The following is a 19,461-nucleotide window of genomic DNA, read 5'->3' on the forward strand; positions in this document are numbered from 1 at the left end:
ATGGCTGTAACCCTTCTCCATTTTAATTTCTTCAAAATACAATTTTATTGAAATTAAAAGGAAAAAAATGTATTTTGCAGTTCTCTTTCTTTTTCTAGCAAGTCTCAGCAATTTTACATCACTTTTTAGTACCTCGGTTCAATCGCTAAAACATTTTAGAAGGTGATATGTAGAGAGATAATTTTAAAGAATGCATAAAGAAGTTGTGTAAAATAATCTTTGGTTACTTTAGTCCGTTTGCTTGCTTTAGTTAATATAAAGTGGCTTCAGATCACCTGAAGAAAAGTGCCCTATGGGCCTTAACCTGCAAAGACTTAATGCTTGGGTTTATACCTAACCAGCCATAGAGATACCTTGTATAAACTGAGATTATGATATATTTTTCAAAGATAGAGCAAAAATAAGTAGTAGTACAGTTTGAAAAATATTTTTCCCTGTGTTTTGTATGTCTGTTTCAACAGAGATGTTGAGGACAGGATTCAGACTTAACTATCTCTAGAGCTCAAAGCCTAATCATAAATTTCAGGTACAACAAAGCCAACAGTGTTCACAGAAGAGGAAATACGTTTTTCCCAAAGAGTGTTCTACAGTGCCATATCCAGTCTTCAATTCTCATGCAATCTTTGTTGTATGCTGAATTTTCATGGCTAAAAAGCATCTTAAGAAGAGTCTAGTGCAAAGTTATCAGTATAAACAAACAAAACCCAGAATTATTCCCCTCCCACAAGAGACATTTCCTAGAAGTTCCAAGTCATAATGAGTTTTGTAACATCAGAATGCCTTTTTGCACTTGAATTCTACAAGCAAAACCAATTTCTCTGTGTTTTAAAATGTTTTTCTGAATAGTTTTGTTTTTTTTTTTTTCTATTGGTATGTTTAAGTCTGTCTTCTGATAGGTATAATGAGCTCACCAAGAACAGACTGTGGAAAATGTCTTGGTAGAAAAGCTTGTGTGAATCTATAAAGAGTGTATTTAAAGCTCATTTATTTCAAACTTCCTTTAAAAAAAATCAGTAACAACTTATAAAACTTTATTTAACCTTGATCCTTACAATTTTTGTTCAGAAATGTTTCTGGAATACTTTTATGTTTCTGCTATGTTTCTAAAATCTCATTTAAGTTTTTCATTTTCCTAAAATTATGTTCATATTTTTATGCAACTTCATTCTCATTATTTTTTTTAAAATTAATTTAAGATGTTTGACTTCATCCAACTATAGCATTTCAGGAAAAGATGTTGCAAATCCATGTTACAGGAAAAGATATTATTGCTTGTACTGTTGAGATACATATTCCTTTTTCTTTTCTCAAAGGATCATTCATATAGCTAGGATAAACAAACTAAAAATTTCAATTTATTTTATAAGATTTTAATTAGTGAGATCTGAAATATAGTTCATGTTCTTTCTAGGTGTTAAAGAACAGAACTGTTGCACTGCTCCATTTATGTTTGATGATATTTTGTGGTCTAAGTTCTACATTGACTCAGTATTTTGCTTTAAAGTGTGTAGTAGAGATGCAAAGCAATGTGACCAGTGCCTTCTTTCTTGTATGATCTTCTTTGAATACTAAAGGAATGCATAGAATGCTGTCTCACCTGAATGGTTAAATTCTCATTTTCTCTGACTCTTCATTGCTATTACTATAGTGATCTACTCTACAAGATCATCTTATTTCTTGCAGATGAATGATGCTATGGGATTTGAATTGCCATGGGTGTATTTTGTCAGTCTCGTCATCTTTGGGTCATTTTTCGTACTAAATCTTGTTCTTGGTGTATTGAGCGGGTAAGCAGACACCTTTTTCATCATGAAGGCAGAGTCCTGAATTCAGTTGCCATGAACACACAGGTTTTCTTGTACAGGTGAGACTTCAGCTGTGATGTCATTGTTTCATGAATCTCTTTCTCTTGTAGAATAGAAAGAGTTTTCTGTAGCTACCATTTAAATAGTGTACAAATATCAAAATTGGAGTTTACACATAGCAATATCTATTCTACGTGTTGATAAGTGTGGAAAAATTATAAAAACAACTTTCTGGTGCTTAAATATTTTTCATTCATCTTCTAAGGCCTCACATCAACAACATAGTTTGGGTAAGTAAAGAAATTAAACAAATGTTCATTGATATTTTTTTGTTAAAGAACTGAATAGCTCATAAACTTTAAATGTTAAAACCTACGTGATCTGGCAGCTGCAAAAAGGACTCTGCTGTTTAATGAATGACTGAATCGTAACTTATTTCCTTACATTTTACAGGTAAATGATGCAATAGGATGTGAATGGCCATGGATCTATTTTGTTAGTCTTATCATCCTTGGCTCATTTTTCGTACTTAACCTGGTTCTTGGTGTACTTAGTGGGTAAGCAGTTGAGTTAACATTGTGTATGCTACTGCTACTTGTAAGATGGCCTCTGCATTTACTCAAGCTTCTCAGCAATGGCTTTTTTGCATGCACTTGAGATTCTTATGTTGCCCTACCAGTGTTTGCTCTCTTGACTGAACTGTGTGATTCTAGTGCATATATCTTGTCTGACATCATGTTCACCATGCTTGCCAAAAATATTCATTAAATGAGGCACTAATCTTATTTTATAATATTTCAACAGGGAGCAATATGATTTTGCAAACAGAGATGGGTGGTGCACCTGTACAAATACTCTCCTCTATAGTTTTAGAGAAGTGTCCTTCTCCGAAAGCCCAACTTTTACTTTTATTCAAATATCCATAAAGTAACCGAGGCGTTAATTGTATTTACCAGTCACATGACCTAGTATTTTTATGGATGCTTTGAGATCTGTCTTACAGTATCCTGACACAAAGTTTTTAGTGATTCCTGTATGGCAGAGCTGTGTATTGCTGTCACAACCTGCACCAGCAAGCTGTGATATAATTATCAGTAATCAAGTATCAATTTAGTATATTTGTCAGAGAGAGGTTGGCACAGTTCACAAGGTGTTCTTCCTGCAGTGTTCCCTTACAAAGGTTACAACTCCACTTTGCCAGTTTCTGGTTTCTAACATGCTTGAGCTGGGAAAGCTCCAGTTAATGGTAGTGGTGTTTCCTGATAAAGAAATAAAAGAAAATTATTAGAATTGCATGTATTATCTTGTAGTTAAACAGCAGATGATGTTGTTTTGGCAATCTTAGGCAAGCTGTGCCATCTTTTTTAGACAAAAGACAAACTTCTCATGAATAGAAGGCAGCTTGATGCCATACTTGATGGTGTCATCAGACTGCTGCTGCTGCATGTGTGCAGCCCTGCTCATGGCTTTGCCATGTTGTACATCAGATTTGTAAGAAATTTTAATGTGTAATTATATTCCTGGAAACCAACTAATCAAACAGTTTTCAGTTGCTGATATAACAACTGTGTTATTAGGAGGTTTTCATTTGATGATGGGTTTTACAATGTGTTTTTTAACATCATAAGGCACTTATATGTGACAGACTACTGCTGCATGCAGGAGGCAGGGAAAGTGTAGTTTTACCTTACTGTCAGAATCACTTTGCAAGGCAGATGTTTCAAAGCAAGGAGATAGTGCTAAAACAAATCACTGAGTTTGAGATTTGATCTCTCCCTTCCAAGACCTGCCTTGTAAAGTCTAATTTCTATACTCACCCTGGCCTTGTTTTTCAAGGACAAATGTGTAAGTTGTTGGAATAATAAAGGCCTAGTTTTCATGTCACAACCACACTGGACAAAGTCAGAAAGAGTAAGGCAGATAAATGAGGGCAATGAGGATACAATTTATTTACCTTCTTTAAATACTGTTCATAATATTTCTGTGTGACTTAAGCCATTAGAAGATTAGGATTTCCGAGTTGCTTTCCCTGGGCCTTAAGAAGGTCATAAGCAATTAGTTTTCTACCTATTGTGTGAAGGTGTCCTCTGGTTAACAGTTAACTCAATATTCTCTCTTTTCTTCACATGATTGAACTGTTACTAGTTTCCTAATTTTTGTTTTTTTAAAAATAGCAGGGAAAGAAATGCCAGATTTTGTATTTTGTTGCACATATTCCTTTCTGCTACTATAGTCTTGGAAATTTAGGGAGACCCCCACAACTAAACTTTACATTTGATTTAATACATATAAAATCCTTTCTAAGGTTTGCAACAGTGTGTTGCATGTGATATTTGTTGGAATATGGAGTTGTTCCTTTAGTTGCTGTTACAACGCAGGGGAAGAGGTGTCCCCTTGGCCTTGGGTTCCATTCTGCAGATAAGAAAACTCCACTGATTTCTAAGTACTGCTTGATCCATAGCACTCCAATGCTCTTCAGAGCCTGTGCTGGCTTGCCTACAATTTTCAGCAAACAGAAATGGCAATGTCAAGTGTTATACAAACTCTCCTTAAATTAATAAATTAATTCAACCCTAAGTATATTTTCTGTCATAGTGTCACCTAACTGCAGTGTAATTTGAATGCTCAGGATACTTGATGAATTGTGTGAATCCCATGTTTGCCCTAAATACATGGGAGAACCTTCCTAACACCATTTCTTTTCTCTGCTGAAGAAAACGATGGCAGTGAACTGAGATGTGTGATATATAAATACCACCAATGATTGACATTGAGTGTGGAAGGAGAAAGGAAAAGAGGGCATTCCTAAAAGATACCTGTTGTACCAAACATAAGTGAAGGAAGTGTCCTGGCATACTTGTTTGAAATTCTGACAAGAGACATTGTGGACTACTATTGTTGATTTATTTTCATCACTAAATGGCATTTCTATATAAAAAAAAAATTCTGGTGTTTCTATTTAGACCTAATCTGTCAAAATTTTATGGGTAAAAATGATGCACTAGAAAAATCTATGGGTGTATTTGTATTCCTTAGTAGTAAGTTAATAATTTTCATTCTGAGCCAGGCACTGAGTATGTAACACATTGATTCTTTGTTTTTTATTTAAGAGTTGTTAGCTCTTATGCTTTTCAAACCATAGCATGAAACATGGTTTGTGATAAATCTACCAAGAAAGTTAAATTTTACTAAACCAGTCAAATTTCAAGAATGCAAAAATTATGCCAACTTACTTGAAAAGCATGGCTTTGCATACAGATTTTGGAAGTGGAATCTGAATGCCTAATACAGCTTTCCTGTATGAAAGTCTTACTTCCTCTAATACCAAGTTATGCTGTGTTCATTTCAATCTGTCTGCTGTTTTGATCTGTTTGTGGTTTTAAAATATTAATTTTCTTTGCACTCCTTTGTTACTCTGTGACCATCTGCCCCTTTGTATTTCTGTAATGCCTCTTGTGCACTGCATGTTTGATGTATTTAGATACTGTGCAAATGGATGAGAATGATGATTTGGGAGATCTTTTGTTTTACCTCTAGCTGTTTCTGAAGGTGAGTATTTCCTGGTGATCCACGTCAGTTTTGCCTGCTAAAGGGGCCAGTCTTAAAAATAGGTTTCATATTTTTAATAGCAGATGTGTAAATTACTGGAAATAATGTGTGTGTAGAAGCAGTGTAGGACAAATATTTTAATTTCTGCATAGAAGCAGACTGTGGGGAATTTTTTTTCTGAATATTCGCTTGAATGAACAGGAAGGAATCCATAGACTTGAGATAAATTTGCTCTTTCAAAATTCTCTCTTTTTAATTCTGGATTAGATGTTAATATTATTCACATTTTTCTCAGAGTGAGCTCTCTGCTGACAAACTATGTCAGTGCACTGGACTCCATAGGAGAAGTCATTATTGAAAAAGAATCCATGTCAGGTTTTAGAAAAGGGTCCGGATCTATTTCAGGAATTATGGCACCAGCTTTAAAAAAAATATACCAAAAATTATTACAGCTCCAGCAATGGCATGTGAAAATGGTCCTAGACCCAGCTCTAGGGATGCTGTCCAAAACTGGGTTCTAGATTCAGCTCTGGAGAATGTGTTGTCACACTAGAGCAGCTCTAGTGAAGGCCACTACAAAGAGCTCCAAAAGGGGCTATGGGAAAGGACCCCAGAATGTGCTCTAAATCCATCTGCAGTAAATGGCTGGGAAATTCAACCTAAATGCAGCTCTGCAAAAGATCCCAGTGTTGTCTCTTAGTCCAACTTCAACAGAGGGAGAGGTCTGAAGAAGGATATAACTGGCCTTAAAAACAGCCTTGACAAACAACTCACAAAACAGATTAGAAGAAAAAAATTGCTTTAGATCCAGTTCCAGAAATGGATCTGGAAGTGTGGCTCAAAAAAATGTGCACTTAGGTAATTTCTTTCAGCACAGTGAATTTTTTAGGAAGCCAGCCAGGCGTCTGGAACTGTCAGCTGATCTTTCACCATAAGACTGTATTTTTGAATTGTTTCAGCACTTGGAAATGCTTGCAGCTCTGGAAAGCTCCTGTAGATACATTCTGCATAGATGCAGACATCTTTGCATTTTCATTATCTTGAGCTGGGCTGCATTTTGCTCATTCACATTAAGATTTAAAAAATGTATGTGGGTGATCATGACATGGCTAAACTGATACTACTTTGATAGCTATGTCTTTTGAGCCATCAACAAGGAGTGGGCTCAGTCTGCCAGAAATACCAAAGCACCTTTTTTATTTTTCTTTTTTGAAAATTCTTTTGTAACAATTCCACTGGTTATAATTCAGGGATTAGACAGTGCATTTTTGGAGTGACTTCACATTTGGTGGAATGGCACAGGAACTGCTACTGAGAAGCTGCTCTGCTTCAGGGTCCTGCTTTTTACAGGTAGCTTTGGTTACACACAGTGTGTGTAGCAGGCATAAACTGGACCTGTGTTGTCTGAAATCATGAAAAACTAGGCACAGAAGCAGGGAGCTGAGGACAGGCCTCTTCCACGTATTCCAGGTTAAAAGACCAGAGCATATAATGACAATGGGTGCAAGAGACAGTGAGCTGAAATTAGAAGTTTAAGTTAGAAATTATAAAGTCATTAGAAAGTTAACAAATAAAGCTAAGTCTGAAAAAAGCCAAGGGAGTTGAGAGATACTCGTTCACCTTGAAAATACCTTTTAAAGTGTGTTGAAAGTTAAAATAAATACGCCAGTAAATCAACATGCATTAAAAAGTTTTACTATCAACAGAGAAATAATAAATAATAAAACTTCATAACTTATTTATAAGAGGCATGGCTTTTAAAGAAGCATAATAATCTGTTCCTTAGGATGGCCCTTATCATTAGGGGATGGTTTCTACTGACAGCATTTTCTGCTCAAGGCATTAGTATTCTTTGGGTAGCCATGGGAACAAATAAAATCTTTCAACCACACTTTAATAAATTTCTGTAGGTTGAATTTATTGCCTTGCTACAGGACACCAAAGCATAAGCTTTGACATGTCCTTACATACATCCTCCTACATGCAAGTCTTGCAGGTTATTAAGAGAATGTTAATCTTTTCCATTTCTTTCCCACAGTATTGTACATAATGATTCTAAAAGCTAAAAGCTAAGGCTTTATACTCATCCATGCTAATCTCACAGCTGTATCTGTCCATTAATGTTATAAAATACATTGGCACAGATAAGCTTATTCACCTAAGAACTGTTGTCTACAGTGTACATGGAAAAAATCATAGAAAAAGACATTTGAATAACGATGAACCAAATAGAAAATGGCAGTGAACTGTTGTCCACAGTCTTTCAGCAAAAGGAAAATTAACTGTTTCTGACAGTGTTACTTTTCATGGCAGAGGCTTAGTAAATAACAAAAAAGGATAAAAACTTAACTCTTACACATAGATATATAGACAGTACATACAAAAAGGAGGGGGTCTTCAGCTTTAGATGTCAACAGCTTATGAGCTAAATGATGTTCTTTTGCTGTGTAGCTGGTAAAAAAAATGCAAACGAATCAATACAAAACAAGTAAATATTATCCTTCATTGATGGATATACTAATAAAATAATTAGTGGCTACTTTCAACTGTTAGCAGCAATAACTCTGATCAGCTGCTTTAGTCAGAGACCACTAGAGCTGATGGCAGTAATTTGATACCCTTGAATAAGAGCTTGAAGGGAAATGATTTTATTTCAGTCTTGTTTGACTTTATTCTACCAGGTCTTCTTAGGGATTAATCTTGTGACACGAGCTTGCTGATGTGTTTCTGACAGGTAACAAACCACACCATTTTCAAAAACTGTGTTGAGAGTGCACATGACAGTGGTGGGGTCAATACGCCCAAGGCTGTGGTCCTACCTCCATTCTTCCTCTAAGTAACTCAGCATTTTGAGAGCCAAACAGGTCTCTATTCAGGACAGAAGCAGCATATGTTAATTTGGTGTTAAGATAATACTCAGAAACATCAGATTTCACTTCTGTTACTCTGTTGAATTGTTCCTTATCTTGCTGTTCTTACAGATCATCCCATTGCATTCACATGCACACTGGCACAATAATCCTGTATGGGCCCTCTGCTCCACTGAGGTCATGCTGCAGCCATCTTATAAATTATTAACAAACTATATAGAAAGAACTATGGGAAGGTAATATGAGTTTGCCCCCGTCAAGAACCCAGTGCTCCTTGCTTAAGGGAAAATCCTGCTAGAATGTTTTCTGCCCCAGCAATGATTTACAGTGAGTTTTTATTATTTCTAAAAGAAGGGGGTAACAATGGTGCCTATACATCTCCAGTAATTAAAGATGTTACCTAACCTTTTATATGTCTAAGTCTGTTACACATTATGCTCAGCTATGAGCTGTTGGCCACACTTACCCATACAGTTTGAGTTCTCTGATTTGATTCTGCTTATTTGTTGGTTAGCATGGTTACCATATTCTGAAACCTCTTCTGTGAGTCTGTTGGCCAACACTGAACTCTAGTGAGTACATTTGTGTTATTATGTGACTGTTCTCTCTGAAGAAACAGCAGTCTGGGATGTCTGGGTGGGAGTTATATACATAGCATTAGCATAACACTTCCCATGTACCAGACCCTGCATACTGCAGGAAATTAATTTTCTGGCTCACTACATTGCTGGTGACACAAAAGGGCAGAAATGTGGCCAAAGAACCGGTGTCTTGGTTTATGTTTAGACATCAAAGGAAATTATTTCCTATCTTCAGTGCCTAGAAGGTAACTCTGACACCCATGTTGCTGCACAATCCCACTTATGAAAAGTGTCAGCCTTTAGCATGGAAAGACTTTCAGCTGACAGGAGGCCAGTACAGGTGTCTCCCTAGTTAATATGTCTGTGAATTACACAGAGAAGGAAGATTATAATCACATTTAAGCAAACTGTTGTCTTAGAATTTTTAGTTAATGTGGTGCTGCCTGAAATTAAGGTGTGAGAATCAGAGAGCTACAGTTGTGTCACAGGAGCTACTTCTGCTGCCACCTCCACCCTGCTGCATGAAACCATCCCCAGCTGATGTGTATCAGGAGGTATTTGGCTCTGTTGAAGAAAGAAAAACTTGGCATGAAAACGATTGCCCCAGACTATTAAATCAGGAACTCAAAAGCTGCATTTTTAATTCTTCTGCCCCAACAACCATTGATGTTGATGTTGTTGTGCCTAAACAGAAAACAGATAATCTTTCTGCAAGGAAATAAGGAATTTTAGAGAATAAAAAGAAAATCTGCATTTTATATAGTAGCCTAGTTATTACTCAAAATTATGTAGGTGAGTTTCTGTGTCATGCTTTAATTTGCAAGTGATACCTTCTTTCTGCTGCACGTGTAATTCACTGAGTTATTTACACTGTAGCTACAATTTAAACCTTTACTCAGTTTACAGGATATTAACATATGCAACTTGCAGTCGTATTTAACGAGATCAAAACTAAGCTGGCTAGGGCTGGGTCGTCTGGTTTATTTGAATTTGCAGTGAAATGAAAAACTTAATTGCCTCCATCTAGGATAGCAATAGACTGTTTTGAAGAAAAGATGCTTTTGAAGGCAAACAGGTAATTAAATATAGAAGATGTTGTTATACCAGTTATGAAGACCTGGTTTATAAGGTTCTTCAGAAATAAATTTGCAAAAAACTCTTTTTAGCTCTGCTAGCCTGAAGTCCTAATCTTAAGCATATTATCCTTTAAACTAGTGAGACAGGAGTAAGCTTGGCTTTTTCTAGTTGGAATCAGGGCAAAAACATCTTAAGTGAGGCCTATGCATTATGAAAAGTACTTAAAATTTTACTTTTAAACAAATTTTACAGGCAATATGTTGTGTGTTTCTGTCGTTTCTTTTTTTCCCCCCACTTGCTACTGGTGTTAAATCAGAGCAGGTCCTCAGAATTTTTCAGTTTGCAACTTGGATGGAGAGATTTAAATAACGTTTTAGTGGAGAGACCTCTATAAATGCTGGGATAGTCACAGCAGCCCTTTGAATACAACTTAGTCAATGAAGAAAGGAAACGGTGTTTTTGTGAAACCAATTATATAGAGGTTAAGTCCACTTGCCACAATTAATGTGCCACTTCCTCAGCCTGTCAGCTTCACAGGCTTCTGGGCTGAGTACAAGGTTGGTGACAGTCCAGGATGCCAGTTCAGGCCATTAATCTAGCAATGTCAGTACCTTTGCTGACTACGTAGCCAGAAGCTTTTTCTTTCTGCCCTGGGCCCATCCTATACTGTCCATAGCTGTGAAATGCTGCACATCTCCTCCCCAGAGATCAGCCAATGTCTACATATCCTTGTTGAAATATTGATATATCCAGTTGCATAAATGTCTGTGTCAGAGGCTTTAGGAAGTCAATATCTCTTCCTCATCTCATCCCCATCATGTTTTCCAAATAACTTCTTGTTTCTTGGGGAAAAAAATGCTTTTGTTCTGCCAACAGGAAACTCATTATATTCTGACTCCATTTAATCCCACTTCCTAATTATTAGTATTTCAGTAAGAGACATACATACATGTGTGTGTCCTGAGGTTGTCACTTCATCCCTATGATGGAACAAAAAATACCACAGGGTCAGATTCCTCCCTCCCCTAAAGAAAACAGTTTTCTCAGGTGTTATACTTCCTTACAAACAGGTCTTAAAAAGGGAAGCAAACTATGAAATATCAAGAAATTAAGCCCTGTTGTATCTCCCCCTACAGATAAATTGCAGCAGCATTTAACAGTACAATGTCTGACTTCTGTGGTGTCTTAAAGGGAAAGGTCACAGTTAGCTGAGTAAATAACTGTACATTTAGTTCTCTGCAACCATTTTATTGCAAAGTCAAAGTTAAAAGGTGGTTCAGTCATGGGGGAAGTGCTACTGAAAGTATCAACTTTGCCAACTGTTTCATTTTCAAATTATTTCTTTCACTTCACATAATAACAGCAGCTTTCATTTTCTTTTACCTGCACAGCTCACATATCCTTCACCCTAATGAAGAATACTTGAAGGACTTAGCTTTTGCTAAGTATTTGTCTTCTGTTCAGCTAGCAGGGCTTGTTACTTCTGATTTCATGCTATGCCATGATAGCTTTTCTTTCAAAGCCACTGCCTATGGAATGAGTCATGAGTACCAAATGTGAAGGTCGGTCTCTTTGATACTCTGTCTGAGAGAAACTTAAACCCAGCATTCCATAAACCATTTTCTTACAGATTTCTGACAACTTCAAAATAATGAAATCTTTTTGTTTTGTTTTAAAAATCAATCATCCCTCAGAGAGATCTCTTGAGCTTGCTTGCCTTCTCGAGCACTTCTGTGAAAAGAGGGCCTTTGAAGGACCTTGTCCTTGGATGCCAGGTGAAGGGCAGCAAATGCAAAGCAATCACTGGCACTCTTCAGTTTCATTACAGTGCCATCAGATGGAACAGGATGATTTCCACATGCCAAACTGAATTTTTGTTGAATTAGGTCCTTGGTTGCAAAAGTTTTAGTACCTGCCTCTTAGCTTTTACAGCAGAAAGCTTTTAGCTTCTCTAACCATAAAAAAACCAAAAAAACCAAAACCACAAAATCTCTATGGTTGCATGTAAAGAGCTTAATTCTTAGTTTAATAATGTCAACACAGAAATATAATGCTCAGTAGATGTGTTTGAAAACTGCAAAGTAAATAATGGATGCTTTGCTATTCCGAATTGATGTCTGTCACTGAACTGAAATACCATGTTGAAAAATTCTGAAAAAATTTTCATTATACTGCTACATTTTTTTAGCAGGGTGATATCATATTGATAACTGTGTTCACCTTGTTAAAATATTTTTCAAGTCTTACAATAATTTTCTAGTATTTTTTTTGACTTGAAAAAGGATACTATCAAGTGCTGTAATAAATTCTCCCTTCAGAATGTATTAAGCAGGGAATCTTTTCAAGTGTGAAAGTTCATAATATATAAGAGTTTCACATTCATAGTAAATGAAATCACTGTAGTAATTTTTAAGGTTTAATTTTAGCCTTTTCGTAAGTCTTAACAGATTAGAACAAGGTTAGTTTTTAAACATTGAATTGGTACATAGTTACAATACAATTCCAAAGATGCTTGCTTACCCCTAATTGGACATATTGATTCTCAGATAATTTTGAAAACTGTTGACCCTTCTAGCAAGGAGAGGGATGTGTTTGGAGCTCTGTACTACACCAAATGTTGTAATAATGTTGGTATATGAAATATCATGGTGCAAGAATTTGCTTGATAATTGTCCTGGGTTAATAATTCAGTAATATAATAATATAATAAGTAATTCAGGTTGGAAGACACTGCAGTAGACCATCTTCTCAAAGACGATTACTTAATTATTTTAATTATCATTCCATGATAATTTAAGCATTAAGCTAAACTAGACAGTCAAATATAGTATTGACACTGGGCTAACGAGACAGAGGGTTTGATTTATATAAGAGGATGCATTTCTGAACTGTGGGTAAGGGATTTCTAGGTTTTGTTACAGAGAGCAAAGGGGCAAAGATCCAGATCTCAACACACGTGTCTGTGCATGATGTAATTAAGAGCTTATTAGTGGAATTCTCTGAAACGGGCACAGAAATGTGTCTGTTCAGACATCTGCAATAACTGTAGCTGAAAGAGGAAGGGTTTTAGAACTGGCTGCCAGAATTTCCTTTTCACTGAAACTAATACTCACCTTTCTGAAATGACTTCATTACAGCAAGTCAAATTCTTTTTGTAGCGATAAGGTAAACCTGACTTAAAAAATAAAAAGACTAGAAGAGCAGATAAATGGGAGGGTTGGGGGAGCGGGGATGGACAATGACTTTTCTGATATGGGAAGAGTCAAGTAATGATTCATTTTCAAATAAATGATAAAAGCTCTGAAAGTTTTGATGTAATGTGATAGGGATTTGCTATGACTTCTGTCCCACTGTCCTGTTTTCAAAGAAGCTCTCAAATCTTTGGTGTAGGTTATTCAGTTCATTTTCTATGCTAGTGTGTTACTCTGCAATGTCCAGACTTAGGTCAAAATGCCTGGGAGTTTGAATATCAGTATTTTTTTCTGCTTTATCTTAATTTGATAGAGAATTTTCTAAAGAAAGGGAAAAAGCCAAGGCCCGAGGGGACTTTCAGAAGCTACGTGAAAAGCAGCAGCTTGAAGAAGATCTGAAAGGATATTTAGACTGGATTACACAAGCAGAAGACATTGATCCTGAGAATGATGAAGAGGCTGATGAAGAAGGCAAGCGGAACAGTACGTGTCCTTTCCTCTCTTCTACTTCTGTGTGGGAAGTCTGACTGCTTTTTAAGGGTGTTACACTGGGGTGGATGCAGCCCATTTGATGTCACTCCCTGATTTCCACTTTGCTAAAGTGTTCATTAGCAGAGCAGTCCTGTGAATATATTGATACTGAGTCATGTAAGACAAATCAGAATCTTGTGATAAAATTCTTCTCTGATCCATCCGTGTACAAACCATTGCCTGCACTCAATCACTACTGAGACTTAAAAATTTTGATTTATTTGTGTTCTGAAAAAAATTAGTGCATATAAGCTAAGTTCCACTAAGTATCATTGTGAAACCTTAGTCAAGAAGAATGTGTTTGCTTGTTAGGTGTGTGCAGTAGAAAAAATAATAATTACAAAAAATGAAAAATACAGACAAAGCAGTGGTTAAGAAATAACTTAGTGCTAATAGTGAGAATGTTTTTGAGTTTTCATGTAGGGAAATGATATTCTGGATCTTTCTGATATTCAAGGAAATTATTTAAAATCTGTTTTTTTGCCACAGGTATTAACTGAGCAGTAAGTAAATGAAATCTGGGATTTTTGTTCAACACTATGAAATATTCTGGGATTTTTGTTCAACACTATGAAATATTAGTGACTTACAATGTGATTATTTGACAGTAGTGTAGTGTGTGTTATGAGAGGGGCAATTTCTGCTGTAGTGGCTCCCCAGTGCTTCTGATGTGAGTCCTAATGTAAAGGAACAAGTTAGTTTCATAACACTGCAACAAGTGTAAAAGTTATAATGGATTTCTCCATGTCAGAATTTTTGAGTTACAGCAGTATTTTAAATAATTTAATAGTTTAGTGTCTTAACTATGTTTACATAGTTAAATAATAGTTACATAGTTAAGATTTTCATAAGAACTTTAGTGCTGTATATAAAAGAGAACATGAATTTATGATGTGGTTTATGATTTAATAGTAAATGTAATGTCAATGTATGAATTTTTTATATACACTAATTCTAAATAGCACCTTAATATTCATGTGATACTACAGAAAGTCATGATATATATTAATTAAGATTCCATTGAGTACATAGAAGAAAATGTATCTGCAAGTGGTTTATCAACAGCAACTCAGCATATAATTTTCTCTATTAAAATAATACATAATTACTGTTTTTTTTCTTTTAGTGATTCTAATATATTGTAATTTTTATTATTTTAAACCTTAGTACTTTTTTTAGAGGTAGTTAAATAATGAAAAATAAGTTGTTTGCTATTGGGTTATCTCTTTTTAAACTTTTCTCTGTATTGCACGTAGTTAAGTTCTTAAAAATCTTAATAGTTTTGTCCTTAGTCCTTTAGTTTGCAACAGTAGTAATCTGTGTTACTGACTGAAAGAAAACAAGATGATTTTATGGGGGTCTAGAAAGCAACTTGTCCAATAATTTCTGTCTGTATGAAAACAGATGTGTTTGTAGCACAAACAGAGTTTTTATCCAGAGCAAAAAAAAAAGCCAAGGAGTTCACTATACTTGGTTATTTCTACTAATGCTGCATGGAATGAATACATAAATTGTGAGCTTGGGCATCAATATTGAATATTGAGAATTAAGATTGCACATTTTATGGCATAAGCAAGTCTGCCATGCAGAATTGCTGGTGATGCTGACTTGGCTCGGTGTTGGGCAGCCACATGGTTCAGCTGCAGTGCTGATGGACACTTGGATTCCAAGTCTGCAGGTGAAATCCCAGGAACTTTTTTGCATCCTGTTCAAACTGTCTGTCTGTTACTGTGCTGCAGAAGGATCCAGCATTCCTTATGCAGCTTCTAGGCCGTGTAGCTCTTTCATAAAGCAAGAATACTTAGTTGCATAGCTGTTGAGTTTGAAGGAGCTTTTGACTCTGAGCTGTTAACTTAGATATAAATTATAAGTTAAGAAGACTTCCAGAGCAAGCTGGAAGAGACTTGCAGAGTGTGAATAGAAGAAGGGAAGTAATGTAAAGAACTTTAAAACAAATCCCAAAAATTTAATTTCAGATGTGCGTATGTAGTTTTTTAGTGGAAATTTCCAGTGAATAAGCAATCTGCTAGCACTCCTCTGAGTTTCTGCCACATGTGCACAAAAGTGTGGCATGCAATTTAATTTTTAGTATCAGCAGCAGGAGGGTGGAGATGAGGAAGGGTTGCTGAATTGCCCCACTTCCATCCAATTCAAGTCATGCTCTGCTTTGTGTCATGTTGCATGGGAAGGTACCATGTAAGCATCACAATGTATCCAGTTATTCCATGGGCAGTTTTTGGATTAGGAGCATAGTTATGATAATGAAGTACCTGTTTGAAAGTCAGGTGAAATTTAGCTAGTTATCACCAAGTTAATAATCTTGAGGAGTAAGCTAAGGAAATAAATTTATTCCAAATATGTTGGTGATGTGTTTCTAGAACTGTCTGTGGAGCATAATGTACAAAAATAGGCTGGATAATTATTTCCAGGCTTCTAGGCAGCTGTGTGTCCAGACTCTAAATACACAAACCTCTGGATGATGATGATTTATGGTGATGGAAGTTCACTATAATGCTCATCACCCGTGTGGAAGAGCTCTGGGTTTAGGATTCAGAAGATCTCTTCTGTCTGTGGCAGGTAAAGGTACAGATTTCAAGGACAGGTAAATAAGTGATTAATAGCTTCTTACATAATCCTTTTAAAATGTAGCTTAGGTTCCTGCAACCCCAGCATTTAAAAATTTCTGACTAGAGAAGTCAGTCAAGTAATTTATATAGTCATTTATATGTGTTTTTGCACATCCCTGTTGCTGATATCAGGCAGGTACTTGGTGCTACTGAATAATGGAAATCTTTCCAACTGCTGGGATTGTGAACACACCTTTAGAAGCCATAAATCTTTGTTACAAACCAGTAGTCAGTTTCCCTAAAGTCATTAAAACGACTTTCGTTGACTTCAAATCATTGCAAATTTAGCTCAAAGTGCAAAAATCAGTGAGAGCTGAGGGATTTATTTCTGATGAGTTATGCTGAGGGTACTGTCTGGTTGTTTTGCCTAACGTTGCTTGTGTTGTATATATGGACACGTTTTTATTTTTTTGCGTTGCAACTGCTGCCATCTACTGTGTAAATGCTGGGATTACTTGTACTTGTCACGAAGGGGTTACATTGGCTGACTTAATGGAAGAAAAGAAGAAAAGCAGACTTAGTTGCTTTGGCCGTTCTTCCAATAAACATGGTAAAACATGTTCTGATTTGCAGTTGACCTTTCTTTTGTGCCAATACTGCATTTGATGTGTTAGCTTCTGAAAGCACATATTGTATGCATTTTCTCTAACAAAGGCATAAATAACTTCAGCATGTAGACACTCATGCATGCAGTTGTGCTTTTAAGTGCATGTCTAAAATAGGCTGGTGCTGCAGTGCTCTGTCTTCCTAAAGCATAGCTTTTAATCCATTTAGATTTCCACTGGTGTGTCTTTGTCTGTCACTGGCCTTGTTGAATCACAGGTTTTTCTTTTTCAAGAGCAGGTAAACCAGATTAAAAAAATCTATTTTAAATTTGGGTGTGGAGAAATTTATCAAAGTATTTCCCAAGCTCTATAATGGATCCTAGTGTGAGCCTAGAACAGTGTGATGATGATATTTACCACTTATTTATAATGCTCTTACTGTAGAATCTAACAAAACATAAACTTACTGTATCTCCTCTTGTGACTGATGGTTTTGTTTCTGTAATTTGTGTTTTATTACATTTCTTTCCTACCCACGATGGAGTTGGACAGGACTTTTGGAGTACTGCAGTTATTTTCAAATCTGCACTCTTTTAATACTGGCACATGTATTGATTTGAGATAACCAGAATTGTAGTTAGGAGATCCAATTTTAATCCTATTTAAGGTAAAGTTATCAAAGCAACTGATTTCCTTGCTGTCCTAAGAATCAGTGTTGTGGTTCAGACTAAAGCTGAGAAATGTGATCCAATCACTTTAGAGAATGCAGAATATTAAGCCAGAAATTACTAGGACCTGATGGACTCACTTTCTACAAATACTGAATCTGCTCGAAATTGTGTCTTACTGTTCACACGTATTGTGAAAATAGCATGCACACAGCTTTACAGGCTGAAAATTTTTCTGTAAATATAAGCCCGTGTTTACAATTTTACTTTGGAAGTTGATGTGCACACAGCCTTTAAACTGTGTCAAGGGTCTGATGTCATAGAACCATCAAGGTTGGAAAAGACCTCCAAGATCATCTGGTCCAATCCTACAACTCCTACCCACTAAATTATTTGTAGCTCTTCATCCCACCATCTTTTGAACACCTCCAGGGATGCTGCTCCCATGTCAGTCATGAAGCAGCATGGAACCAGCTGACATCTTGCTGTCGTCTACAGTTACAAATGCTGTTTTGTTGCTAGTTCCTGACCTTGCTAGTCAAAAGCCTTCTCAAGCATGTGTGCACTGACTTGGTTTCATCTACGTCTTGCAGGGCAGGGATACCATTTATAAGCAAGACTTTTCCAAACTACAAATTGGTAAACTACATCTACTTCTTTCTGTAATTGTGAGGCTGCTATGCTGAGCTTAGTAGCTCAGACTTAGACTACCACTAGACAAGAAATCCCACCCTATATATTTTTCTTTGCATTACCTTTACCTCTGTTGCTATTTAAAGCACCACATCTACAGAGTATACAACATTCCCAGGATCCATAGTGTCATCCTTCAGGCTAGAAGTAGTCTGTTCAGTGGTGCTTGTGTAATGAAGACTGATTGTTTCTCTCTTCTTCCACTGCTATGCAACCAATCAGACTTTGTTGAATTATCCTGGTCTGCCTGTAAAAAGAGGGAGCCATCAGAATGATTGCTAAGTATCAGCATTAAATCTCCACTACGAAAACCCACACCTTGATGTAGGACATCTTCCAGGATGCCCTTCCTTAAATTGCATTTATCTGGAGGAGCTTCTCAGTCAGAACAGGTAGAACCACCTTTCTGATGTGCTTTCTGGGCACACAGTAGACTTAGGAAAGATTGAGATTGATTTGAAATGATAATTCTGTCTCTTTGGGGATTTTTTTTGTTTCTGTTTCCCTGTCTGACAACTCAAAGGTCTGATGTAAAGGGTTTAGAAAATGCAGGTGCATCAGTGTGGAGATGATCAACCTATGAATCAAAACCACATAACTGAAATTGAACCAGATTAAAATATTAATTACACACTTTCTAGAGGAAAATGTTTCCAACAATAATACTTGCCACCACAGTTCAATAATTCAGGGTGTAATTTAACCTGTTTCTGGATTCTCCAATTAAATTGTCATATATCAGGATTATGGAATTTATTTCTTCCAGCTCCATCTGGCTAGGATATATCAATGCTGACAGATACTGACCTGCTCTTAGCTATGTAATAGTTATGTTGTGTCCTGCAGTGGAGTTTGAAATCCCTGTTCCAAAATCTGAAAACTGTTTAGAGTAGAGTGAACATTATAACATGAGAAAACCAATCTATTTTCTTATCTGTGGATATAAAATATAATAGTTGATATATTTGAGCTATTTTCTATATACACAGGAAAGTATTAAGCTGCATGCTCTGAGTTGTTCATATTGCCTAATGCAAGCATTCTTTTGTTTGAAACCAGTTCTTACAATTGAAGAAAGATGATAATATCTAGAAATCTAGTTTATCTTTTCAGAAGAACATCAGTAAAATAAGGGCAAAAGATAAATAAATACTAGAGGAAAATTGGTATCTTCCTTTGAATACTGAAGTACCAGCATAAAGATCTCAAAGCTGGCCTTAACTGAGATCAGATGGTCTTTCACAAGTGCAATACTTTGCCCAATGGGCACTGCCCTTGAAAAGCTGTGGTCATGAAACTGAGTTTCCAAGACTTGCTGGGTTGC

At 36.2% G+C, this 19,461-nt stretch overlaps 1 protein-coding gene across 18 annotated transcripts in view; it reads left to right on the top strand.

The window, feature by feature from the left end:
* The window catches only part of CACNA1D (calcium voltage-gated channel subunit alpha1 D), a 164,881-nt gene that overhangs the window by 73,338 nt on the left and 72,082 nt on the right, over positions 1-19,461 (top strand). For 12 of the 18 annotated variants that reach the window (XM_071755807.1, XM_071755816.1, XM_071755811.1 and 9 more), the window contains exons 8-9: positions 2,259-2,362; positions 13,387-13,556. In XM_071755807.1, coding sequence (XP_071611908.1) covers positions 2,259-2,362; positions 13,387-13,556 — 274 coding nt within the window. Of the gene's footprint in view, positions 1-1,683; positions 1,788-2,258; positions 2,363-13,386; positions 13,557-19,461 lie in introns of all 18 variants that reach the window. The other 6 variants (XM_071755808.1, XM_071755820.1, XM_071755824.1 and 3 more) reach the window with 2 other exon arrangements.

The sequence above is a fragment of the Heliangelus exortis genome, chromosome 12 (assembly GCF_036169615.1).
Source record: "Heliangelus exortis chromosome 12, bHelExo1.hap1, whole genome shotgun sequence".
Classification (NCBI taxonomy): domain Eukaryota; kingdom Metazoa; phylum Chordata; class Aves; order Apodiformes; family Trochilidae; genus Heliangelus; species Heliangelus exortis.